At 51.1% G+C, this 27,360-nt stretch overlaps 1 protein-coding gene across 1 annotated transcript in view; it reads left to right on the top strand.

The window, feature by feature from the left end:
* SDK1 (sidekick cell adhesion molecule 1) overlaps nt 1-27,360 on the top strand; it is a 613,965-nt gene that overhangs the window by 448,221 nt on the left and 138,384 nt on the right. Inside the window, exons 17-19 of the mRNA XM_006889744.1 lie at nt 2,292-2,473; nt 23,530-23,645; nt 27,069-27,261. Of these exons, the coding sequence (XP_006889806.1) occupies nt 2,292-2,473; nt 23,530-23,645; nt 27,069-27,261 (491 nt within the window). The remainder of the gene's footprint in view (nt 1-2,291; nt 2,474-23,529; nt 23,646-27,068; nt 27,262-27,360) is intronic.

Raw genomic sequence — 27,360 nt, forward strand, 5'->3', positions numbered from 1 at the left:
CACACGACGGGCCATCTGCCTCCCCCGACACGACGGGTCACCTGCCTCTTCACACACGACGGGTCACCTGCCTCTCCCCACACGACGGGTCACCTGCCTCCCCACACACGACGGGTCACCCGCCTCCCCCGACACGACGGGCCACCTGCCTCCCCTCACATGGCGGGTCACCTGCCTCCCCCCACACGACGGGCCACCCGCCTCCCCCCACACAACGGGTCACCTGCCTCCCCCCACATGACGGGTCACCTGCCTCCCCTCACACGACGGGTCACCTGCCTCCCCTCACATGGCGGGTCACCTGCCTCTCCCCACACACAGGCCACCTGCCTGCTCCCCACACATGACAACCCACGTGCTCCCCACATGACAGACCTGTCTACCTGTGCGCATGTGGTGGGCCACCCGCCCACTCCTGAAGGACGCACGGTGCACTCCCAGATGTGAGACCTGCTCTTTGTGCTGCACGGTGGCCTGGGCGGACACGCACCCCCCTGCAGACTGGGGTGCACAACCACCAAGGTCTCTTGCAGAAATCTTAGAGCAGCTGTGTTTCCCCAGATGTGCTCTCCTGGCAGGCCATGGGTGGTCATTCTTCCTCGCCACCACCGCGGGCCTGAGGCCTCGCTCTTTTTCGATCATCCTGTCCATTGTCCAAGTGTCTCCTGTCCGTGAAGCCCTGGGAATGCTATGACCTGGGCCGGGCACACCTGGGTCATCGAGGTGACCTGTTGGCCTTTTGCACTTTGAAGCGGTCTTTTGCAGCACATTCCCCAGTGCCGTTCAGCATTTACGGGCTTCGAGTGCTGCGTCTGTGAGTGTTCACCGGGTGGAAACCAAGACACTCTGAACTTGAGAACCTGGCTGCCACATGCGGCTGTGCTGGGCCTGAACTTCCTGTCTTCTGATGCCGCTGCCCGTGCTTTTCCGGGAGCAGATGTTGTCAGGCGCCCAGGAGTGAGCTCTTCTTACGGGCCGTGCTCTGTGCAGGCCACACTGGGAAGGGGCCCTGGCTGCCACCCGAAGGCCAGGTGCGCTGAAGCAGGGAACGTGGGCACGACCTGCGTCATGCGAGGCGCACACAGGCTCCCTGCCGACTTGCTCACCTGTGGGGGGTGGCCTCGCCATCTCTGGGGGACAAGGAATGCTGGGCCCTGCAGATCGGTGGGCAGCCTCACTGTGAACCTTCACAGGGAGCTCTGACGGCGTGTCGCGTGCTGTGCTGCTAAATGCAAGGCTGGTTGTCGCCATACACCGGCTGCCCCACAGGAGGTGGGCATGTCCTTCTAGGGAGGTTTGCTGCCTCAGGAACCTGATGGTGGTCACTGTGGGCAGGAAGTGGCTCAATGCTGGTGCGGGGCTTCCATGCCCCATGCGCTGGGCGCTCGCCGGGACCCTGGGAGGCACGGGGCCAGCAGCTCCTTTCCCCAGCTGCCCGCTTAGTGTTCAGTGCCATGTCCTTTCCTGCGGCCTGGTGATGGCAGTCTCACTGGGAACATCTGCCCTGTATCTTATACCCGGTGCCACTCTCAGGGGCTCTGGTGGGGCACCAGTTAAGCACTCAGCTGTTAACAGAAAGGTTGATAGTTTGAACCTGCCCAGGGACTTTGAAGGGGAAGGTCTGACCACGTATTTCTGTAAAGATCCCAGAAAGGCCACGGGCAGCTCCACGCCGCACTTCAGCTCTCGACAGGCCTTAGCTATAGCTGCCACTACGTCCCTCGTGATGCGGCCCTCCCAGTGCCCAGCGGCCAAGGCTCGGCTTGTGCAGGAGTCGATTAGCGCCCGTGCTGGGCCCGGGTACTTGAGAGGACTCCGTGCAGAAGGTGTCAGAGTTGGGGGAGAGGAAGCAGCTGTGGTGGTCAAGCATCCCACCGGGCACGGGGGTCCCCGTCACGGAGCAGCAGCCCCTGCCGGCCCCATGTCCCTGTGGCCACATCCTGGGGCACTGCCGGCTGCTTGTAAACATACAGCCACCCCACGGTAGCAGGTTAAAGGAGGAAAGAGCTGCAGCCCCTCGCCATCACTGCAGAGAGTAACATCCACCACGAGGGCCTCCTGTGCCCTGGTCACGGGGTGGGCTGAGCACTCAGCTGCTATCTGAAGGTTGGTGGTTTGATTCCATGAGAGGAATTGGGTCAAGAATAAGGCTGCAGAGCCCCCTGGAGCAGCTCTGCTCTGAAGCGTGGGGTCCCTGGGTGTCCCCACGTCCCTGAAGCCACATGCCCGCTGGGGGTTCCTGTCCTAGGCTCTCCCAAGGTCCTGCCCCTCACGCACCTCTTCTGCCTCAGGTACCGCCTGGCCGGGCTGCCGGGGGAGCACCAGCAGCGGAATATCAGCAGCCCGGAGGTGAACTACTGCCTGGTGAAGAACCTCATCATCTGGACGCAGTACGAGATCCAGGTGGCTGCGTACAACGGGGCTGGCCTGGGTGTGTTCAGCAGGGCCGTGACCGAGTACACGCTGCAGGGAGGTGAGCACATGGTCCTCACTGCAGCCCGTGGGGATCCCTGGGTGTCGGGGCTACAGTGAGGACTTGGAGTGGCTGCTGTAGATGCTGGGGATTGAGGCTGCAGGATGGATGCTATTGGGGTGCTGCAGTGTGGGTGCTGGGGGCTGCTGCCTCAGAATCCTGGGAATCAGGACCACAGAACAATCTCAAACACAGGTCAGAAGTAGTGGAGCGTCCAGTCCTCCAGGGAGCATGGAGGAGTTCATCACATATTTGATGCAATAATCGAGTTTCATGTCTAACTTTTGTTCTGGTTTCTGAGGACAGGAGTCCTGGCAGCACAATGTTCATGGCTTGGCTCCTAACCTAAGTGTTGGCAATTCAAACCCACGGCCCTGTCTGCAGGAGAACGTGGAGGCCGTCTGCTCTGACAACGCCTCACAGTGTTAGCCGGGCCAGTTCTCTGTCCGCACTCACTGTGGACAGAAGCCACACTCTGGGTGCGAGTCTGGTTGCTGGACTTAGAGGAGAGGGAAGGGGGTGTAAAGCACCCACACCAGTGCTCCTGCCGGGCAGCTCGCTGGCTGAGGCTTTTCCACATGGGGGCTGGTCTGCTCTGCAGGAGAGCTGGCTCCGGGCTCGTGCCAGACACTGTGACCATCTTCCTCAGAAAATTACCCTAACGATGTGTTTCTCGTATTGTGATAGCATTACTGGTGATAGAATTTACCCTTTTTATAATTTTTTATGAATTTTAATGAAAATTTACAGAAACTTTGGGTTCCCATTTATTCATTGTTGCACTTTTCTCCCTGCCCACCCTTCCCCCCAATACACTCTTCTCTTTGAAAAGTAAGAGAAAAGGTCCCCCATTGTTTTACAATCCCTCCCCCAGGTCCACTTCACTATGCAGCCTTCGTTCTGGACTCCTGTCATGACAATAATACCTAATCACATATCCCTTTTAAACAGTTTTCTCCCTGATTTGTTTCAATGCAGTAGACATTATTTGTCCCCTCTTTCTCAGTCTCCCCCTAACCCCAGTGTCAGTCCTGTTTTACAACGGTGGCACTTTGCAGTTTTCGTCTCTTTGTGACTGAAATACTTCACTCAGCATAATGTCCTCCAGGGTCACTCATTTTGAGTAATATTGCATAAGTTCCTTGTTTTTCAATGCAGCATAGTATTCCATTGTGTGAATATGCCACAGCTTCTCTATCTGTTCATTTGTTGATGGGCACTTAGGTTGTTTCCAACTCCTTGCTATCATGAACAAAGCCGCACTAAACATGGGTGTGCATATATCTGCTTGGATGTCAGTTATGATCTCTTTGGGGTATATTCCCAATAGTGGAATTGCTGGGTCAAGTGGTATTTCTATTTGCAGCTTTTTGAGAAAGCGCCATACTGCCTTCCACAGTGGTTGCACCATTTTACACTCCCACCAACAGTGAATAAGGGTTCCAGGCTCTCCACAACATCGCCAGCATTTGTTGCTTGCTGTTCTGTTAAATTTTGCTAGTCTTACTGGGGTGAGATGATATCTCATAGTTGTTTTAATTTGTATCTCTCTTTTGGAGCTAGGGATTTTGAACGTTTCTTCATGTGCTTGTTGGCCATCTGAATGTCGTCTTTGGTGAAGTGTCTGTTCATATCCTGTGCCCATTTTTCAATTGGATTGTTTACCTTTATCTTGTTGTGGTGCATTTAGTCTCTTTTATACGACTTAACACAAACAGGTTGTTTAATCACTGTTCCCATCCCTGTTAAAAAATAAATGCTTTAACCAGGCGGAATGCCAGGAACCCAGTGGATCTTAACCGGTGCCCCAACTGACCCTGAGGTTGTCTTCCCCTCTGCTGTGCTCGGAGGAACTGGGTCTCGGGCAGGGAAGAGCTGGGTGTGTCCAGTGCCCTCACTGTCACGTGCCATGGAGTCAGCTCACGGTGACCCCTGCCCGGTCCTGTCCCGTCCTCCCAGCACTGTGGGAGCCCTGTGACCACTGTGCCCGTCCCTGTCACTGAAGGTCTTCCTCCTCCCCAACCCTCCTTCCCCACGCATGACGTCCTTCTCCAGGGACTTACCGTGTGCAGGTGTGAGAAGGCGTGTCACCGAACACTGGCCTTGCTTCTCAGCCTCGCTCTGGCTGGACTCTCGGGCCTGTTCTGGCGTCCACGGCCTAGTCAGCATTCTTCACCAACACCACGACTGAAAGGCGTCGGCCCTTTACCGCTCTTCCTCCCCACTGCCCATGGAGCACTAGAGGCCAAGTGCGGAGGGAGGTGCACTGTCAGCACAAAGGCTGGAGGTTCAAATTCGCCCAATGTTCCTTGGGAGGAAGTTGAGCTGTCTCCTCCTGCGTCATCAGCAGCCTCTGAAAAGCCCCCGGAGGGTCAGCTCTGAGTCGCTCGGAGTTGCTGCCTACGAGTGGTCGGGTAGGAGCCGTCCTCATTGTCCGGCTTGTATGCGTGTGTGCGGTGCCTGAAAAGACCATGCTGGTCCCTTACAAAACTGCGTTTCTGCTGCTTGCTGTCGATGGAAGGAGAGAGATCCACTCGAGACTCCAGGTGCTGGCCTGGGGCTGATCCCTCCCCCGACACTGCCCGCCCAGCTCGCAGGTGTGGTTTTATTTGTTTAGCCCTTTTGATGGCCAGCAGTCCTTGACCTTTCTCAAACGATAAGGTTTCTAACTGCCCACTTCTCTCCTCAAACCGTGCCTGAGACCTAATGTTCCTTGATATTACATGCTGTTATTATCACCCCTTATTGATTGGCTGCCCGGTGTCATCCCACAGTCCATAAATCCTCCTGGATAAATGAGGTGCAGGTCGCTGCCCAGCAGCTGCGGAATATTTGAATGCAGGGCGCTGGTCGTGGGGGTTTGTGAGCCCCCAGTGAGAACGAGAATGGCCGCAGGCAGGCCGTGGACGTGCGCTAGTGCATTTAGTAAAATAGCGAGAGCTCCGCAAACACGGTGACTGATAACACTCCTCCCCTGCCCGCCCCTTCCTCTACCTCCCTTTCCGCCTTCCTCTTCCTCCTCTTCTTCCTCCCTCTTCCCTCTCCACCCCCTCTCTCATCTTCTTGCTCCTTCCCCTTCTTTACCTCCTCCTCCCTCTCCCTCCTCCTCCTCCTCCTTCTTCCTCCCTCCTCTATTTCTGTTGGTTTGGTGAGTTTACAGAGCAGTGGCTTCCCATGCCAAAGCTCGCCCCATCTCCTTCCCTGCCCTGAATACAGGCCCCTCTGTAACAGCACCCTTCCCACCACCTGCCCGGCTCCCCGCTGCCTGGCTGGGCCTGCTTGGTTTTGTTGCATTTTGCTGAATGAAGAGTCGTGGAAGCTCTCAAGTTTGTCCAACTGACATTCCTTCAAAGCCGCACTGTCCTGACTCATGGTGACCTCACAGGACGGGAGAGCAAGGAACTGCCCCCAGGACCCCCAGGACTGTAAATCTTTACAGAAACAGACTGTCTCACCTTTCTTCTGTGGAGCCACTAGTGGGTTTGAACCCCCGGCCTTTGGTTTCAGCCAGGCTCATCACCCGGACCCACTGGGCATCCATTGGTGTGAGAGTCCTGAGTGACCTGGTGTGTGTTCTGTGCGGGAGGAAGCAGCGGGCCGTGGGAGATGCAGGCGAGGGCCGAGGGCAGCACCTGGACACGCACAGCAGGGCGTGGGTGCAGAGGGGTGGGTCTCCCCACTCCCAGTGTGCCGAGGGAGCCTGATAGTCCAGTCGTCAGTGTACATCGCTGGTGACCGGACTAGTTCTACCATGGGGCCCGCTTTTATGGAGACATACAGCCTCCACAGCCCTGTGGGCAGCTTGGCTTGGCCTATGGGGTCACAGGGAGTCAGGACCAGCTAGACGACACTGGGCTTGGCTTTGGGTGTTCATAGGGAGTTGTTGTAGTTGTGGGGTTCCATGAAGCCTGTGACAGCTGGCACTCAGCTCGGTGGCCTGGCATTCTGGGTCCTGCCCATTTCCTGCCTGTGACAGGGTCCACTGCTGGCCCTGCTCTCACTGTTAGGACATCCACGACTTCTCCCTCTCTGACAGGTTTCCACCTGACACGCATTCTGGCTCTCACAGGTTTTACTATGTAGCTCCAGGATGTGCTTTTCAGCCCCCTGGAAGGCTCACCCTAAGCTCCCGGCACTTGGGCCCTGACCTGACCCCATCCCTTGGCTACGGGGAAGGACTTCTCAGGAAGCACCTTCCCATCTGACTCCTTGAGTGAGGGGCACATGTCGGGGTGGAGATTGTTGGCCTGGTGACGGGGCTCCACCCATGGGTATGGCCACGTGCTGTCCCTGACTGCGCCCCACCCCCCGGGGTAAGGAGGGACTCAGCCAGCCCCTGGCTTGGGCTCAGTCCCAGGGTCCCCTCTTGTGTCAAGGTGCATGTGTGACATTTGCCCACAGGTGGTTGTTATTAACATCCTGCCCACCACAGCCCACAGCACAGCGGAGCAGGGTGAGAACAGGACTGTTTATTCTGTCCTTGAACCATGTTCCCAGCCCAGGTAAGGGCGGAGGGGACCTGGGGCCTTCATTAAAGAGGGTGTGTGCAGGGCCACATGGAACCAGGACTCAGGTTGGAGTCAGGAGAGACCACCCTGATGAGAAGGAAAGGTGTTAGAAAGAAGAAAGGTGACAGCATGGCCCTGGCCGCTTAGGGGGGGTCAGTAAGTGAGACAAAGCTCTGTGGCATCCACCGTGGTCTCTCACTACAGCCTGGCCTTCTCGTCATTTTACCACTGACTGGACTTCCAGAAATGTACTTAGCTCTCAGTGTTGTCATTTGTAAGATGGTGACATTTGTGTCTGTCCTGAGAATCAGTGCTCTGGGTGTCAGGTGGAGGACGGGAGAGAATGCAGAAGGTGGGCAGAGGTTGAGGCCCTGGCACTGTCCAGCTCAGGGGGCCTTAATGCTGCTGTCTGCGTTTTCTCTGTCTGCTCCAGCAGCCCCGGGGAGCGGCAGGCTCATGAAGAGCACATGCGCCGTGTGGACTCTTACTAACCTCACACCCCATGCCCCGTGCTGGTTTGGAAACACCCTTTGCTACCTCTGCATCGTCTGTAGCTGGCCCTGCTCACCCACAGCAGTTCACGTCTACCTCGGGCTTTTGGGAAAAACGGTGGACGGTCTCCTCCTGGGTGATTCACAGCCTTGGAAGCTCAGTGGAGGCTCAGCCTGGGGTGGGGTCTGGCTTGGTGACCATGAGTTAGAGTTCTTGAATTTGGTATGTGTGGACTGGGAACAAGCACTGTAGCTAAAACTGCAAACTCCCCTCTGCAGCTCGGACGGCCACCAGGGCCCTTGAGAGCCACCAGCAGGCCCTCCACTCAGCAGGCGTGTGGGTGGCCAGGTCCCCCTCCTCCAGGCCCTCCACTCAGCAGGCGTGTGGGCCACCCTGGGGGCAGTGAGTTGGGGATGGCCCTCTTCACCCCGTGGGGTCCCACAGCTATTAGTACTGATGATGGAGATTGCCTGGAGCCCTGATTAGGTTCTTAGAGATGAAAAGGGAATCATTAAGATGCCTGTGAAGTAGAGGGGAAATGGATAGCTTGAGAAATTAATAATTTGTCAGCTCAATTTGCAGAATTATCGGAACGTACATAAACCTAATTTTGCCATCTATCAGGAGACCAGGATGGGGCAGGAAACGCTCAGCCAAGTGGAGGGCGCAGTCTGTGGCCTGCAGCCCTGGGTCCCTCCGGACTGCAGACCAGGGCCTGCTTGTGGTCCAGGATGGGGACAAGGCTTGGCCTGATGGTGAGGAGCTTCTTTGGGTTTGGCTCCCCTGAGAAGGGGCTGGGGGGCTCGGGGCCATGGGGTGGCTCTGACCACTGATGAGAGCGAGTGGTGACACGATGCTTGTGGTGCTGGGGGCGGGGTGGGGATGCGCACAGGACTTGTTCTCTGTTCTGACTCAGGACGCTGGTGGGGGTGCCCAAGCATCAGTGCTGTTACACCCCACTTCACGCCTGTGTTTCCCGTGGCCACTCACCTTCTTTCCAGCCCTTCCTCCCTCTGTGCTTTCTCCCCGGAAAGTGCCTCCTTCCATCTTGTGGGCTTGGTGGTTTTAAGAAGCTCCATCTCCCCGGTTCACCTTCCAGGCCTGTCTGCTCTTGGCCGGCAGTTTAACCACAGCCCGTGTTCAGTCCTAGGCGTGAAAGTTGGCGAAGGGCCCGCGTCTCGGCCTCCCACCAGCCTCTACCTGCTCCAGTCCTGTCCATGGTGGACTAAGCCCTGGTCACGCAGGCATCTGTTAACAGAAACTTTCCAACTACTCTGACTTCTCACCCCCTCCATCTGCCACCCCTGTTAACTTATCAGCCCCTCCCGTCTAATAGATTTTATTACTGGTGCCTTCGTGACCTTTTCTGTTTAAGGCATTTTAGAATATGCCACATTGACTAAGAGCCCACGCTGTGTGTGAGGCTGTGACGCAGGTCCAGCCAAGTGAGCTTGTCGAGGATGCGTGGGCAGGCTGGCTTCGTCCCGTCTCGGGCCCTCTGCTCCGGCATGCTCAGAACCACTCTTCATCTCTGTTAGGACGGCCCGCAGTGGACGGGAAACGTGAATTCATTTGAGAATTTCGTTCACCGCACCTTCTAAAACAATATTCTCTTGTTTTAAGAGGGAGAAAGTCACACACGTAGGTAAGATCTGCGTAAGTAGAGGCCTGTGTAATGAGATGCGGCTTGCTCACTGCACCGTCTGCTTCAGCAGCTTCCCGATCATTTAGTTCAGAGACAAAGCCCAGCACCTACACAAAGTGAGCAGTGAGTCACGTTCAAGGCTGATGCAATTTTTGTAAAAAAAAAAATTATGAAAAACTCACTACCATCTCGCTCACTGGGACCCTCACAGGACAGGGTGGAGCTGCCCGGGGAGGGGGGGGTGTGGAAAGGGCTGTCACCTTCACAGAAGACCTCACCTCACTTCCCTCAAGTGACAGATAACCTTTCAAGGAGCAACTGAATGCCTTCAGCACAGCACCACCAGCACCCGTCAACCATGAATGATATGTGGAGTACTTAAGGCGAACAAGAGTGTGGAATCGTACACCCTGTTGGGGGCAAAAATGCAATGGATTATGGTGTTGTCCTCAAAGAAACCAATCCGATTAGCAAGCTACAATCCATCCCTTCAGCATGTCCATGAGGGTGTAGGTGCTGATTTCCCTACAAAGGTCCCAAAGAAAAATTGCGCTATAAATCATCATTTAGGGCACTGTTACCATTTTTTCGTTCCCTGTTGTGGTTCTTGATCATTTTTCTTCTTGTAACAGGTATTTTTGTGCAATGATGATTTATTCTCATTTCACAACATTGCCTTCTAATGAAAAGGGAATATTTCATCTTTGGGAAGAGGTGGAACTGGCCCAGAAGCACCATCCCCACTTCTGAGACGTCAGGGAAGCTCCTCGCTCTTGTCCTGGGCGTCGAGGGCTTTCCCAGGGCAAGGATTCTAAATGAGAGCTCCGCTTGCAAACGCCGTTCTTGTTTCCTCTGGGAAATTCCCAACATGGCATAAATGAAATTGCACAAAACACTTGTTTCTCCATTGTCAAGGTTTTTCAGACCTGAAGCAGCACCTATGGAGCGGAAGAAGGTTCCATATTCTCCCAGCAGTGCCTAAGACACCGCACAGGAGTGGAGCACAGCTAGGAGACGTTGTTCGAGCTGGCATCCACTGGAATTGTAGAACCCTCTGGAAAGGAACTCCTCACTGGCATGGGATCCACTGCAGCGGTGGGATTGGAGCGTGTGAGCATGGAGGGGGCGGTGAGGCTGGCGACGGAGGGCCAGCTTTCAGGCTGCTGTTCAGAGTGGCTGTGAGCTGGAACTGATTTGATGGCATTTAAGAGCAACATAGAGTTATGTCCCATGTGTATATTTTATATAACATGTATATGAAATCACATAACAGATAATTGGGGAGGAAAGATGGGCAGTCTCCTGTACAGTTAGCTGCCTCTGAAAACCCGCCAACTATAGGTCAGTTCTGGCTCGACGGTATACAACCGCAACAACAACATATAATTGTATCATTCATTGTCACTAAGTAGGAACCCGCTCAGATCTGAATCTCCAGCAGGTTTCCAAGGCTATTGCACAAGGAAATTGTCTGTTATTTCTATCCTGGAGCCCCAGATGGGTTCAAACCACCAGAAAGGTCTGACCTCTGACTTAGTAGCGCAACTCTGTCCGGCATATGCCTCAGCATAAATCATTATATAACACGTATGATTGATTACACAGCGTATATAATTATAGAAAGCATGTACTTGCATTGTTGTTATTAGGTGCCGTTGAGTACAATTCACGGCAATCCTATGAACAATAGATCTGAACCCTGTCCTAGCCTGTGCCATCTTCATATTTCTGACATATTTGAACCCATTGCTGCAGTCACCATGTCAATCCGTGTGATTGGGGTCTTCCTCTCTTTCACTGACACTTCACCTCTCCAAGCCTGATGTTCCTTTCCAAGGAATAGCCCCGCCTACCACCATTCCCAAAGTCTAAGAGACAGAGCTTCTCCGTCCTTGCCTCTAAGGAGCACTCTGGCTGCACCTTTTCTAAAACATATCTGTCTGTGCTTTTGGCAGCCCATGGGATGTTCAGTGCTCCTCTCCAATACCATAGCTCAAAGGCATCAATTCTTCTTTTGTCTTTCTTATCTGTCCAGCTCTCAGATGTACAGCAAGTGCCTGAGGAGACCGTAGTCTGAATCAGGGGCACCTTAGTCTGCAAACTGACATCCCTGACAGCACACTCACCCATCTCCTGACTGCTGGTACCAAGGGCGCTCAATGTTGACCCAACCAAGGTGAAAGCCTTGGCAACTTCAGTCCTTTCTCCATTTATCCTGATGTTGCCTTTTAGCCCAGTGGAAGGATCCTAGTGAAGGCTGTAGTCGTTGATCTTCTGCAACAGCCATCTCAAGTCCTCTTCATTCTTCAGCAAGCAAGATTGTATCATCTGCATGGTGCAGGTTGTTAATGAGTCTTTCTCCTATCCTAATGCCACATTCCTCCTCATAGAGTCCAGCCTGATGAATTATTTGTTCAGCATGCAGCTTGACTAGGGATGGAGGTAAAGGATACAACCTTGACACACTTTTCGCAATTTTAAATTATGCAGCGCCCCCTTCCTCTGTTTGGACGATAGCTTCTTGGTCCAGGTGTTGGATTTGTGTGAGAATCCCTAAGTGTCCTGGGATCCCCATTCTTCTCAGTGTTAGCCTTAGTCTGTTATGATCCACCAGCCAGATGCTTTTGCACAGTCAATAGAACACAAATAGACATTTTTATGGCATTCTCTGCTTTTGGCCAGGGTCCATCTGACAGCAGCAATGATCTCTCTGGTGTCACGACCTCTTCCACACCCACGTGAACTGCTGGAAATTCTCCGACCATGTGTTGGTCTAGCCAGTTTTTATGATCTTCAGTAGTCTTTTTCGTACATGTTATATTAATGATATTGGTCATAATTTTCACATTCTGTTGGGTCCTCTTTCATGGAAAAGAGAACAAATATGGATCTCTTTCAGTCATTCAGCCAGGCAGCTGTGTTCCAAATTCATCTGTTGTATAACAGATATGTTTGCATACCACGTATGTTATCCATGCGTATAATTGTAATAAAGGTACTCAGGAGCAACAGTGTCTCTCTGGAGACTAAGGTGCGCCTGATACAGGCCATGGTATTTGCAATCACTTGTTATGCATCAGAGAGTTGGACAATGACTAGGGAGGACAGAAGGAGAGTGGATGCTTTTGAGCTGTGGTGCTGGAGAAGGGTACTGAATGTACCATGGACTGCCAGGAAAACAAACAGATTCATCTTGGAGAGGATTAAACCGAGCTACTCCTTGGAGGCAAAGATTCTGGGGCTTCGTCTGACATACTTTGGACATGTTGCCAGGAGGGACGGGTCCTTGAAGTGGGACATCATGCTTGGGAGGGTTGAGGGACAACGCAGGAGTGGAAGACCCTCTATGAGATGGATTGATTCGGTGACTGGGGTAATCGGGATGGGTGTGTCAGAGGCGGTGCGGTTGGCGCAGGATAGAGCAGGGTTTAGGGCTGTTGTGCATAGGTTCGCTATGAGTCGGAAACGACTCGACGGCACATAACAACAACAACAAACAATGTACATATGAATACAACATGAAAGAGCTGAAACCAGAGGTCCTTCAATAAATGTATTAAGCTTGGTCATCTGTAAAAGTATTTTCAAAATTTGCTAGCAAAGTGAAATCTAGCACGATAGGCTACAATTTACTGGAGATTCCAGTCAACAGTTACCTACAAACACAGCACAACTTCCTCAGAGCAGAAGTCCTGGGAGACACAAAGAAAAGTGCCTGGCCTGTCAGCATGTATTGATAAAACACAGTGAAGTGACTGTTGTGCTGTTGAGTGAGGACGGGCCCGTAGGGGAGCCTCCAGCAGGTCTTCAGAGGCCGTTCATCTCACAGGAGGTTGTCCGTCTGTCTCCCGTGGAGCAGCTGGTGGGTTTGATTTGGCAGCACAACTCCACCCGGGCCACCATTGTGGCGGTGGTCGTGGGCTGTGCTGTGGTAGCTCCAACTCGCAGCTGACCCTCTGGTGGGTTTTCAGAGGCTGTAAATCACACGCTAGGAGATTGCCCATCTTTTGCTTGTGGATTCAGACCACACGCCTTTGGGTTGGAAGCACACTCCCCTACCAGTAAAGCCCCAGAGCTCCACATAGACTATAGAATTAAGAAAATATATACACACACACACACGCGCACACACACATATATATGTATCTATGTATATATGTATATGGAGCAAGTGAAAGTGTAGAGCATAAAAACAGCATAATAAGCATGTGAGGGTTGGAGACACGTGCCCAACCCTGAGCCCTGGTAATAGAGACTGAACCTTGTCCACAAAGGCTTGGGAAAGGTGTATAAAAATGTATCATATTTTATTCCATGCACATGCAAAAAAAAAACCTCAAACAAACAAGCAAATCCAAATATAAAGATTGCGTTAAAGAGGAAAGTTACCTACTTACTCCCCTTTATGAATATTGATGTGGAAATGCTGCAAATTATCAAACAAACTCCAGCTGCACATTAAGAAACAATAGATCATGTCCAAATGGGATTTATCTGCAGATGCAGACTTGACATTCACCGATATGCAATACCCCTCCATAGTGAAAATGAATAATAAAGTAGGAATGGATGCAGATTTCCACAACTTGATAAACTCCACGTGAACCTGAGCCCCAGCGTCTGTGCTCTTCATTTGTTAAACGTGAAGCTCTTGCGATGCTCCCTCTACCACCACCAGGGAGGCTGCGTGCCGTCTCCTCTTCCCTCTCCAGCCGCAGAGCGGGGCTTAGCCACACAGGCAGCAGGAAGCAAGCAGAGGCCCGGAAGAGGAAGTGATGGCATGACCTCTGGTTTCCCTATGCATTGAGCACGCCAAGTCCATACTGCACCAAGTGAAACTGCCGTAAGATGCCTCCAACGTGCTAAAGAAAGAGCACACTGTCACTGAGGGTGAAGGTGGACGTGGCCCAAGTCCTGGTGTCTCAGTCAGCTCGTACACACGTGAAAGGTGGACAAGGGGGAAGGGGGACTGAAGAAGTATTGAATTCCGGTGCTGACAGAGAGCTCCGACTGTCATGAACTGCCTGAAGAGTGGGCAAATCCGTCTTGCAAGAACATTCCTTAGGAACTGTTACGTACAGACACGTACTTTTGTCCAGCTTTCAGGAGAGACCGTCCACTGGGGATGGACATCATGGGTGGGGAGGTAGAAGTGCAGCCCTTGGGTATGCAGACTCGTAGAGGAAAGGTGGTATCAGATACCAGGCATCCGTGTCACCGCATCGTCACAGATCAGCTTCAAGTGAAGGTGGGAAGAGACGGTCCCGACCGGGAAAGCATGCAAACGCAGACTAACATGGCCGCTGTGCTGGAGGAGGAGGAAGCACGTGCCGTTGTACAGGTGGGGCAGGAGCTGGGAGGAACGGACTTGAGGACCATCAGTGGATTCAGATCCCGGAGATCTAGAAGCAGGAAGCTGGCAGGGTGGACGGGCCACACCTCCATGGAATTATATGACTGCTCTTCAGTTTATGACAAGAGGGTCACACCCAACCCTCAGCCTAGACAAGAGGAGCCCACCTTCCAGAATCCAACCACCTCACGTATGAGCCCTCACACAAGGTGGGCTAACAGAAAAGGCAACTTTCCACACACAGTAGGGATTCCAGACTTGCATCTCAACAACAGCAACAAAACCACTGCCATCAAGTCAATTCCAACACATCCTGCCCTGCACTGGGCTTCCGAAGCTGCAGCCCTTCCCGGGAGGAGACCGCCCAGCTTTCGCTCCCGGAGCACCTGGTAGATTCAAACTTTGAACCTTCAGGCTGGCAGCCCAGTGTGTCAGGTAAATTCATGCCAAGGTCTGAAGATGGAGCCGAGACTCCCCTTTTTGTAGCCCCTTTTGGTGCACTGACTTTGGAAACCTGTAACTGTATGTGTGTGACACTTTTCTCACAAAGTAATTTTCTCAAGAACTGAAGGCAAGTTGAAACAAATGAGCACAACAGACCATCACTGAGTTGAAACCACATGGGGAGAAATGATCCCAGGCTTCTCTAAAGCAGGCCTCCCTGCCCCCCGGGGATAGGCTTTATGGAAGGAAAGAACTGCCACAGCCTGGTCCCTAAAGAAGGGGCCCTGATAGCAGAGCAGTGGCTTTGAGAGTTCCATCTCTGTGAGACAGTTTTGTGAGCACTGGGCGGAAAGTAAATGTGTCGCTCAGAACTGAGATTTTTCAGTAAAGTTGAAACTCTAAATTTGAATGTGGAGTATGATGATTTTGTTTTGAAATCTGAGGGAGAAAGGAGTTTCCTTTTAAAAGGGCATAGGAGTAAAAACCAACCCAGTGGCATTGAGAGCCTGGGAACTCTCATGCAGGAGTGGGAAATGGTATAACCACCAAACAAAGCAGTTTGGCATTTCCTTAAGTTGAAAATGGAAATGATACTGGCTCCAGCAGTCTCCCTCTTTGGTAAATCTCCTAAAGAAATAAAGGACGTGACACAAACAAGTGTGTGCATGTTTGTATTGACTGCACAGTTATTTAGAATAGCAAAGAGGTGAAAACAACTCAAGTTCCCATCACTGGACAAATGGTCGAGGAAACCATGGAACATTCACACAATGGAGTACTACGCAGCACTAGCAAGTGATAAAGATCTCATGAAATGCTGCATAATGTGAAGGACTTTGGTGGATAATATGTAGGTAAGATAAATCTATCATGAAGGGGCAAATATTTTGTAAGACCTCTTTTATAAATAGCTAAACAAATTGTGGCTAATATTGAGAAGAATGGGAATCCCAGAACACCTGAATGTTCTCCTGCAAAACCTATGCTTGTACCAGGAATCGGTTGTCAGAAGAGAGCAAGGAAGCAGTGCATGGTTCAAAATCAGGAAGAGTGAGGCAGAGAGATGTCTTGTCTTCATACGTTTTCAATCTATATATGGAACAGATCATTCAGGAGGCTGGACTCTATTAGGAATGTGGCATCAGGATTTGAGGAAGACGCATCCACAGCCTGCAATATGCAGAGGACACAACCCTGCTTGCTGAAACTAAGGAGGATTTGAAGAGTTTACTGCAGAAGGCCAAGGACAGCAGCCTTCAATAGGAATTAAAAGCTCATCCTCAAAAAAAACAAAGATTCTCACCACTGGGACAATTGGCTGCACCGTGATAGCTGGAGAAGAGATTGATATTGTTAACAGTTTCCGCTTGCTCGGCTCCATAATCAACACTATTGGCACCAGCAGTCAGGAAATCAGAAGATGAGTTGCATTGAGAAATCCATCAGGGACCTATGCAGAATACTGAAGAGCGGTGATGTCAGTCTGGAGACTAAGGTGCTCCTGATCCAGGCCATGACTTGCTATGCATCAGAGAGCTGGACAATAACTAAGGATGACAGAACAATCAATGACTTTGAGTTGTGGTGCTGGAGAAAAGTATTGTACCATGGACTTCCAAGAGAACTAAAAAGTTTGTCCTGGAAAGGGTGAAACTAAGTTTGTTCCTGGGAAGCAAGGATTTGGAAGCGCCAGGAGGGACCAGTCCTTGGAGAAGGACATCATGCTTGAGAGGATAAATGGACAGCCAAGGAGAGGAAGACCCCAGATGAGATGGACACAGTACCGGGTAATGAGGTTAGTTGTGTTGGAGACCATTGAGACTGGCTCAGGATAGAGCAGGATGAAGAGCTGTTGAGCATAGGGTCACTATGAGTGGGAGTTGACTCAATGGCACATAACAACAACAACAAAAGGCCACATACAGAAAGAATCATTACTGGATGGTGACCAGGGAGAGAACAGTAGATATTAATTGTTAACAGAGTAAAGTGGCTGAAAGGCAAAATACAATATAGGTGTGGATGTTACTAAAACAAACAAAAGAAATGTGAATGATTGAATTAAAAACAAACACACTTTGTAAATGTTTACTCAACTCTCAATTTAAAAAATTCATGCTAGACATAAGAATCCACCCAAAAACATTGACTAGAAGCCCCAGTGCATATGGTTATGTGCTCAACTGTGAACTTTAAGGTTGGTAGTTGAAACCCACCACCTGCCCCATGAGGTGCATTCCTTGGCCAGCTTCTGTGGAGATCAGAGCTTTGGGAAGCCTTCATGGCAGTTCTGCCCTGTCCTACGTCCAGTGTGTCAGGATCAGTCCCACCACTGGATTCAGTTGCACTAAGCTTTGTATCAACCTCTAAAATTAATAGAAAAGGGATAAACAGACAATAGCAGTTCTGGAAGAAGTAAAGTACAAGATGACCCTGGAACATCATGGCATTCAGGAAAACAGAGACAACGAAGACAACTGAGTGTTTGTCAGAGGGACTCAGGTGCTGCCTGAAGGGACCTCCGCTTGGTTAATACGAGAACACTTGAGAAATTATAATAACTGCAATTAAAAGAACTGCTGTGCTGGGGAGAAGGGAGCTACAACCCAGCACAGTCTCCAGTCACCTTTGGAAGATGCCAGGAAAACAGGTAAATACTGAATTAATGTAAAATATCTCAGAAGAGACAGAAAGAAAAGGCTTTTCAGGGATTGTATGGAAACGCTTGAGCTTGCATCCAGGAACCTTCCTTTTTAAATGCCTGGTCTTACGTTTGAAATGGCTCCGTTCTGATTCCATCAGGACGTTTCACGAGAACCTCTCCAAATTGTGCTGTCACCACTGACAAGACGGTGTTTGCACAAGGAACAGTTACCTGTGCCAGAAGGTTCTTCACTGCTTCTCCTCCAGCAGAGAGAAATGTCTGTTTTGCCATTCACCGGAATTCAGATCATTTAGCCCCTTTCAATTATACTTTAAGGACACGATGTTTCTTTAGGTTAACAGCTCTTCCCTTGATTTATTTGACAAATGTAGTTCTGATTTCTCCCCTTGTGATTATGTAAATGCATTCCAAACCAAATATCATGGAATCAAATAAAATGCTTTTCCTATCAAATATTTCAAATTGCAGGCAGTCCCCAGATTATGAAGATCAGACTTACGTACCACCTGCAGTTACGAATCAATCACCATATATCCTATTATATTGAAATTTTGAGGCGTGCTTTGTAACAAAAAAGGACACAAATTTATGTTAGAAATCAAAGCATTGTTATCGTTACTACAGATTATGGTGTAGATGCTTTAGTTACTGGAAGTGTTTTGTGTTTAACACACAGTTCCCTCACTGCCAGTGGTTCATAGCTGACTCCCAGCGCACCCTCCACCGGGTTTCTAAGACCGTGGATCACACACGAGGAGGGAGACCGTCCACCGTCCTCCCTCAAAGCCACGTCTGGATTCGAACCCTCAGGGAGACGTGACCTCTGGTGACTGCACCAGCACAACTCTCTCTTGCCCATGCTCCTCCCCCCCTTCTCTCTCTGCTATTGAGTCTGAACTGATTTATAGCTGAACCTCCAGCGGGGTTTCAGGGAAGAGCCTGCCCCCTTTTCACCCCTGGACCCGCTGGTGGCTTCAGCCACCAGAGAGGCACTACCTTGGGTCAGAAGCACACCTCCCTACCCGCTGGTCAGCTCAGCTGGCGTCTCGCTGGCTGGCACCTATGGCTACTCTTCCCAGGACGAGACCTGGTGTGACGCATTCGTGTCTCTAATGCTAGGACCAGCCAATCAGTGGAAAGACAATCTTCAGAGGTGTGACTGCGTCTAACAAATATGACTGTTCTGGTAAACTGCCTTTCTCCCCATTCTGGATCTCACGTTTGGTTCATTATCATCGGATTGCCAGTTCTTGGGACTTGAGCGAGCAGTGACCTGCCTGCAGTCTTGGGTTCTTCAGCCCCCCTCCATCCTGGCACCTGGCCCACAGAGCCGCGGCTTGCTGGCTTCCACGATCCCAGGAGCCACACTCGAGATGGAGAAGCAGGGTAAACACCACGCATAACCAGCATTTGAAGCTACCAGTTGCTCTACAGGACAAAGATAAACAGTCTCCTCCCGTGAAGGTTTACAGCCCTGGGAACCCCGTTGAGTCAGAACAGACTCAGCTGCACTGGGTTTCCTTAGATGGGCAGATACAAGCCCACGGGGTTTCCGCAGATCCAGAGACAGGCCCACTGAGTTTCGGTAGGTAAACAGATACAAACTCGCCGCGTTTGTGTGTCTGGATAACCCTCCCAGGAGAGAGTAATAGCCGTGTCTTGCATAGAACTCCGTGTTGCTGTGGTTAAAGCATTGGAATATTCAGACATAGACGTGTCTGCAACATCAACAAGTGTATCTTTGCGGAAATTGGGATTGATAACTAGGAAACACAATTACTAGCATCTGTCCTTATCCATCTGCAATGGAAAATCTTTTGGTCTCATCTTCTGGACTTGGTTTGTCCCTGGACCAGAGAGCAGTGCACAACCACAAGAAATGGGCAGACGTCAGTATCTCCTGGCTCCTGTGAAACCCCCTGGGGACATGGAAAGGGCCCTTGTCTCCTACTGCCTCCTCCGAGATCCTCCACAAAAGGTTTTACAGCTGCAAGACCCCAAAACTGCAGCCCCTGCTACAGTACTCCTCACTGGGATGCCTTAGGACAGTAGAGGCCACACAGGGTTTCCCAGCTTAAATCTTTGTGGACGCAGTTCTGCCTTTCCTTGTCTTTTGAAGTAACTGGTTGGGTTTGAACCAATGACCTTTCATTTATCATCCCAACACTTAATCCACTGGACTACCAGGGCTCTTCATGCCTAGAAAGCCATTAATGTAGAGTTGGAAACCATGTAAGACAGGGTAGAATTGCTTTGTAGAGTTTCTTTAGCATCTTTGTGGGAACAGAAGGCCACGGCTTCCTTCCATGGGGCAGCCAGTGAGTTTGAACCAGCAGTCTTTGAGTGAGCAGTTGGGTTTCTTAACCTCAGCACCTCCAGAGCTCCTGTCTGACTGCAGGTACCCCCTAACCAACCCCTGCCCTCCCGGATGACCATGTGGGGTCACCCCCTGGTTCTGGCGCTTCCCAAGAGTGCCCTTTGCTCTAAGATGAGAGACACTGTTCTGTGTGTCTTGGCTGTGTCAGATGGGACTCCAAGAACTAATTGCTTCAGAGCTAAGGACATTTTCTCCTGAAAATGGATTTGAGTTTTTGTTTTTAGTAATAGAACCCAGGAAAGAGTGGGCATAGTGCCTGTCATTTAGCAGATGGCTTCCAGACCTGCAGTTTGGGGCAGGAAAGGACAGTCCTTTGAATGCTAATTATCTGGGGAGAAAAATGTTCCCTCAGGCCTTATTCTGAGGCAGCAGGAGGCCACACCTCCCCCTGGAACCTGTGCGGAAGACTCTGAAGCCCAACTCTAAACACTTGTGGGCCTGGCCTTCTCTGCAGAGTAATTGCATCCCAGACCCGAAGCCCCCTCACTGTCCTGCAGAAGGGGCAGGGTGATGGAGCCTCAATAATTACCATCTCCTGCCAGGACCAACCTCTTTCTTTCTCCCTGAAGTGCTGTCTAGAAGGATTTACAGGCTGGAGGTCCTTTTCTCAGCAGAGAGAATTTGTAACCCTGTTGTCCACGAATCATGAGTTGCTTCTGATGACAATAATTAGGAAAGTGAGGAGAGAAGAGGGCTGAGAAGAACTGGTGATTTTTTTGAATAATGGTCAGGGGCGGGGGAGGGGAAGAGAGCCTCTCGGGACCGACTGCCGCTGACACCGCGCGGGAGGGTCAGCTGTGGGGCAGATCCAACTTGGCGGCACATAGCAGTGACAACAAGGACTAGGGAGGGTTCATAATGCTTCAAACGCATAAACTCTTGATGGTCCACCTGCTTGTGGCCTCTTGGACATGGCAGCCCAGAGTCACCGGACCCCTTATGTAGTAGCTCGGGGGTCCCAGAGAGAAGATAACAAAACCAAAGCATTGGAGTGGTCGCTGCCAGTCAGGCAGAAGCTACTTGGGTCACAGATGGTCAGTGGTTCTGTGGTGTATATATTTCCCAATCTTTTAAGCTCTTCATGTTTTGATGTTTTAAGTAGCATTCTTTTAGTCGACAAATAGTTGGGCTTTGCTTTCTAGCTACCTGACGAGTCTCTGCCTTTTATAAACATGTTTAGACCGTTGACGTCTAATGGTACAGAGGGATTGCACTTTCTCGTCTTGTTGATTTGTTTCTCTTTTCAACCACTCTGTCTCTTCGTCCTCTCTTGCAGTCACTGTTCTTGTGATTGCACTAGTCTTCACTTTGTCCTATTATTTGTAGCTCCTTTGACTTTGTTTAATGTTACTGGGGTTTAAAATATACATCACTAACGAGCCGTAATTTCCTTTGCAGTGCACTACCTGTGTAACACAGAGCCTTCCAGCAGGGCACTCCCACGCCCTGTCTCTGCTGTGCTATTTCAGCCATGCATTTCAACCTTACATGTGCTGTGAACCCATGAGCCCTTGTTCCATGATTAATCATCTTTGTGAATAAGTTAAAATAAGAAAAATAGCACCTTCATGTTTAATGGTTATGGAGCCTCCATTTCCATGTGTAAGCCCAAGGTTCTGCTCTCTGTCTGATATCATATCGCTTCTGCCTTAATAATGTCCTTTAACTTCTTGTACAATACAGATGCCCCCGTAATGACGTCCCTCAGCTTTTGTCTGTCAGCGTTCGTACCTAAGGGGCACTTCGCTGAGCCGGCATTCTGCGATGACGGATTTCGCCATCAGCGTTCTAAGTGTCATTCTTACTACTGTCTAGTCGTCCTGATTTCTGATGAGAAATTCATCTTCATCTTTGTTCCTCTGTATCTAATGCATTTTTTAAATAAAAAATGGTAATTTGAGCCCTTTAGTCTGTTTCCTTGTTGTTTTCCCTCAAATGTTGTATTTGGAGAATTAAGCCAGCATCTCCCTCTGTGTCTGCACCATCCAAACCTTTTGTAGCTTCCTGCTGGTCCACACCCAGCCCTTAGCAGTTACCCTAGCTTCCCAGCGAGGCCTTTTTCTCACTCGCATGTCTGTTGTCTCACGTCCTCATATCCTCGCTCCTGAGTGAGGTGCGTCTCTCTGTAAATGTCAGACTTCTTTTCTCCTTAAATGTCTTTTCTCTGATGAGGTCAGAAAAGTTACGGTCTTACAGTTTATTCAGCTTTTTTCCAGTGAGTGTGATGTTCTCGTCAACCTTCCGTAGCCTGCGTCTCCACGCAGACCAGTAACTCTAACTTGGGTCCAAAGTGGAGGGACAGAACGCCAAAGGGGGGGGAGGGCTGGCGGCCCCAGGCTCACAGTTCATGAGTGTGTTAAGAGGCTGGATGGTGACAGGGACGTCTTGAGTCTCTGCAAAGCCCGTGAAAGCAGGGGGTTATGTCTTTGGTGAACACTCCCAGGTGGACTCCAGACCTCTGAGCCCATCCCCGGGGGGGCGTGTGTGTGTGTGTGTGTGTGTGTGTGTACGTGATTTAGCAGCAGACGGGAGCTAGTGGAAAACGAGAGTGCATTGCACTTGACCTTGTAGAGCCTGCTTCCTTTCCTCCACCCATAGCCAGCAGACCAGGCCCTGTCACCATGTCTCACCCACAAATTCTGGGCAAGTGGGAAGTAAGACAGAGAGCTTACGGAGAGGGGACCTCACAGCCACCAGCAACAGCAGATGGATAGCAGAGCAGGCCTGAGGGCTTGGACGCGTTGCTCTCGTTAACCTGCTGGTGAGAAGGGCTTTTGAGGAAGAGAACCATGAGCACAGTCTCCAGGGGCCCCTGCCAGCAAACCCTTTATTTCTCAAGCCAGAGCCAAGGATCCTTGGGGATTATCTAAGCTCCTAGGGAACCCTGACCTCCCCATTGCCCTCTGCAGAGCACTTGAGGGGACAGCCAGGAAACGTGTGGGTAAGTACTGTCGAGTCAGTTCTTATGACCGTGTGCAAAACAGAACGAACTGCCTGAGCTGGCTTGGCCATTATGTAAAGATGTAATCATCCTCTGTTTTGTGGTCTGATGTGCTTATCCTCCAGTTCTGCAGAATGCCACTTTCCACTTAACGTCCTGGTCTTCGCCACGTAACCATGTGATTAAGTCAAAGTGCATGCGTTCTGTTTATTTACACTTTTTCACGTACTGAAGAACTTAGCTCTCTGTTTAATGGTAAGTAATGGAGAAGGGGGTTTCTAGGTGAAACTCTGCCTTGTTTCAGACAGTGGATAATTGAAAAAGAAATTAGAGAAAGCTCTCACTTGTTTTCCGTCTCAGATCCATGGGAAAGGCTCTCCAGTGGAAAGAGGAGATTCTGCCCACACATTAAAGAATCTCCAGCAGAAGATGAGAAATAGGCCGACTCCCTTTCTCTGTAATGCCACTATCACCTCCCCAAAGCATTCATCACACTTCCCTGCTCCTGGCGCCGTAATTGCCTGTGAACCGCTGACCACACAACGGCTAAGGGTTCCTTTCTCCTCTCCCCTCCCTTCGGTGTCTCCTGCCGTTGGCTTCTCTGTCTGGGACGACAACTCCCGTGGAGCAGTGCCCACCGCGCCCCCACAGAATGTGCAGACGGAAGCTGTCAACTCGACAACGGTCCAGTTTCTGTGGAACCCTCCGCCCCAGCAGTTCATCAATGGCATCAACCAAGGATATAAGGTACTTGACCTTGACCTTCCTCCTCTCAGAATCACTGGACTTTGAAACGAATCTTGTGGTGCAAGTGGAGAGACCACTCTTTGTAGAGTGTGTTGACCCATCAGGGTCACCACTGTCCAAGGTCTGTGCTCATCAGCTCTGTGGGTTGGGACACACAAACTACTAGCAATTCCAAACATGGTTCGTACAAAAGTGGCGATTTCCTAGGAGAAATAGCATTTATTCCTGAATACCCAGAGGGATGGGGCAGGGCGAGGCTGGCTGGAATCAGCATTTAAGCAAACCGCTTTCTTGGAAGAGCACAGCATTAGAGCCAGGAAACTGGACCGAGCACTCGTGTCTGGCCTGGCGAGGGCGTTGCCTCCTCTCCCTTGCCCCTTCGTGGAGGTGTCTGAAGAGTTGCGGCCACTGAACCCCAAGTCCCCAAAGCAGTTGCTGGAGGAGACTCCGACTCAAGGTGGCCTCGCACAGGTCGGCACAGGCTGATGTTTTTTAAGTAGATCCAGGCCTTTCTTCCAAGGTGCCTCTAGGTGAACTTGAACCTCCGACTGTTTAGTTATCATTACCATTTCCACCACCCAGTGAACCCTCAGAGTCACCACCAGGAGGTGGATTACAGGCATAGCCACATCCTCACCACGCCTGCCCCCCACTGCTGTTAGTCACCACGTATGTTCTTTTCACAGAAGTACTTGGAAGTGATTTCCAGAGGTAAGCTTTATCTTAAGGAGCCTGGTGGTGCGCCTGATTCAGCACTGGGTTGCTAACAGAAAGGTCTGTGGTTCAAGTCCATCAGCCGCCCCAGGGGAGAATAGTTGCAGCTTTGGACACTCTGTGGGAAGTTCCCCTCTGTCTGACCTCAGGGTCACTGTGGGTGGACATCCTCTGAGCGGTGATGAGCGTGGCTTCAACTCTGGAGACTGTTTTACCTCTGAGCTCCATCCTTTTCTCTGATGATGTCTCAGAGCCTACCTGAGTTTCCCGCACGGCGTATTCACCAGTCTTCCTCAGTGGCCGGTCAGTTGGAGGGAGGTCCTTCTAGAGAATGCATGTCGCCTCGTTGGCTGGGGCCATGGGCATTCAGATCTGGAGGCTACTGGCCCTTAGACATGTGCACTCATTTTCCCCCATTTGGATCCTGCTTGTTAAAACTGTTGTTCTTCACTGAAAAAGACTAGAAAAATCTAGAAACTTGCCCAGCTTTCTTTTCCCCATCCAGAGACACCTAAAGTCAGAGGCCTTAAAAAAAAAAGCTATTGATCCAGCAGGACGGTTCTGCCTCCCTGACTCGCTGTCAGCCCTCATCAGCCCGAGCGGAGCCCTCAGTTGATGGCTCGGCTGCTGGTTTGATCTATACAAACCCGATTTTGTCCTGCAGCATGTCAACTTTTAGACTTAATTAATCCTGGAGATGTTTGGTGTCTAAAGGGTTCTGTCATGCACACACATAAGGTTTCCAGAGCATTAAAACAGCCTTCCTTGGAGAAGGTAGATCTGATTTTTAATTGAACAGGTAGATTTCTTTGTACATCTCAAAAATGCTAACCAATCTCCTAAAATCCTTGTGGCACAAGTGTGCTTCAGGTGATAAAGAATCAGACGATTCCATTGGACCAGGGCCTTTTCCTTCACCAGACTCGGGGCTGGATGGGAAGTGATGTGTATAGATTTTAGATGCTGCTGATTCACCTGATCAACAATTGGTGTCATCTTCATGGCTTAAAATCCGGGCTGTTTGGTGCCATGTCTAGGTGCAGGCAAGGAGAGAGGCCCGGGGTGTTCATCACCCTGCCTGAGCTGCGGCGGGCCTCTGTCCGTGCGTGTCGTCACTGGACACAGGGAACCTGTCTGGTCTGCGCCGTCCTCAGTCTCCGCTGTACTTGGGCCCGGTGCTGCGGCCACTGTGTTGTCTCATCTCACGGCAGTCCTCCTGCTTGTCCTGACCGTCCCCTTTCCCAAGGCAGCTCCAGTGGCCTAGTGGTAAGGAATTAGACTGTCAACCCAAAGGCACGTGGTTTGGATCCATCAGCTGGTCGTCCGGAGAAAGATGGGCGGTAAATTCCTGTGCCGTTTACTGCTTTGCAAACTCAGCGGAAGGTCAATAACGAGTCAGTTCTGACTCTGATATTTAACAGCCTGAACTACTTTATCCAGTATTGGTGTGTGTGTGTGTGTGTGTGTGAGAGAGAGAGAGAGAGGCAGGCGCATGGGGGGGCTTGCTAACCAGAAAGCTGGCACTTTGAATCCACTGGCTGTGGGAGAAGGTCAGACAGTCTCCACTTGTAAAGACACACAGCGCTGGGACCTGGTCGAAGGTCGTAATGGACCAGGACCCAGGTGGCAGCAGGTTCACTTTGCTGCTCCACGGGCTCTGGCCGTGCAGTCCGCACAGAGCTGCCCTGCTCAGCCTGTCAGTGCAAACCCACCGACAGCGCTGGGGCAGGAAGGTGGGCATCTTACCAATTTACAGCCTCAGAAAACCCGCCGAGGGTCAGCTGGAATGGGTCCTGAAGCAACAGCAATTTTATATATATACATACACACACAGGTATATACACACACATAAATGTGTGTGTGTGTGTGTGTGTGTGTGTGTTGTTGTTGGGCACCCTCGAGGTGGGACCAACTCCTCGCTGACCCTCCAGAGACTCTCCCGTGGAGCAGCTGGTGAATCCAAACCACATCCCTGGGTGGGCAGCCCACCTCCCACCACTAGGCCACCAGAACCTCCTTACATATCCATCCATACAGACTTAGGTGTGTCACACACACATCCACATACGGATGTGCAGACTAAGGTGTGTCACACAGACACCCGTATATGGATGCGCAGACCAAGGTGTGTCACACAGACATCCACATATGGATACACTAAGGTGTGTCACACACACACCCGTATACGGATGCACTGACTAAGGTGTGTCACACACACACCCATATATGATGCGCTGACTAAGGTGTGTGTAGGTGTGGAGATAGAATGGTGATGTGTAGACGTATATAAAAGCTCTGCAGATTTGTAGATTCTCACCTGTGAAATAGTCCTCAAACTCAGCCTTTCAGGAGCGTGTGCTGCAGGCTTCCTGAACTTGGCTGGCTTTGACTCAGCTTGTTTTGAAGTCATTTCCATTTCAAAATAAAGTTCTGGTAGAAGAGCAGGGCTTGAGGCAATGCAGCTGACAGTGAAGGATGTCCCCTCGACGATGCACTCCCTTAAGGGCTGCCTAGATCGAAACAGAATCAGATTGACAACATCAACTCAAAAGGAACAGCCAGGGGAGGAGGAAGAGGGTCCTCGCACCCCCTGAAGGGCAGGATCTGTGTCGATGACCGGGATGTGCAGACTCACCAGCTGTGTGCATCTGCTATTTTCAGCAGCAGAAACAAGTAACAGAGTTGCCCTTTTGCCCTGTCCCATCCCAGCTTCTAGCCTGGCCGGTGGATGTCCCCGAGGCTGTCACCGTAGTGACCATCGCTCCAGACTTCCATGGCACACACCACGGGTACGTCACCAACCTGAAGAAGTTCACCGCCTACTTCACGTCTGTCCTGTGCTTCACCACCCCGGGGGACGGGCCCCCCAGCACACCTCAGCTCATCCGGACGCATGAAGACCGTGAGTGGCACTTTCCTCTCTCTCCTGGGCAGCCCACGGGCTACCAACCAATTCTAGAGTGGTGTTGGCAGCCCACGGGCTATCAGCCAGCAACCCATG

The sequence above is a fragment of the Elephantulus edwardii genome, unplaced genomic scaffold (genome assembly GCF_000299155.1).
Source record: "Elephantulus edwardii isolate Elephantulus edwardi_28Jun2011 unplaced genomic scaffold, EleEdw1.0 scaffold00080, whole genome shotgun sequence".
NCBI classification, from domain to species: domain Eukaryota; kingdom Metazoa; phylum Chordata; class Mammalia; order Macroscelidea; family Macroscelididae; genus Elephantulus; species Elephantulus edwardii.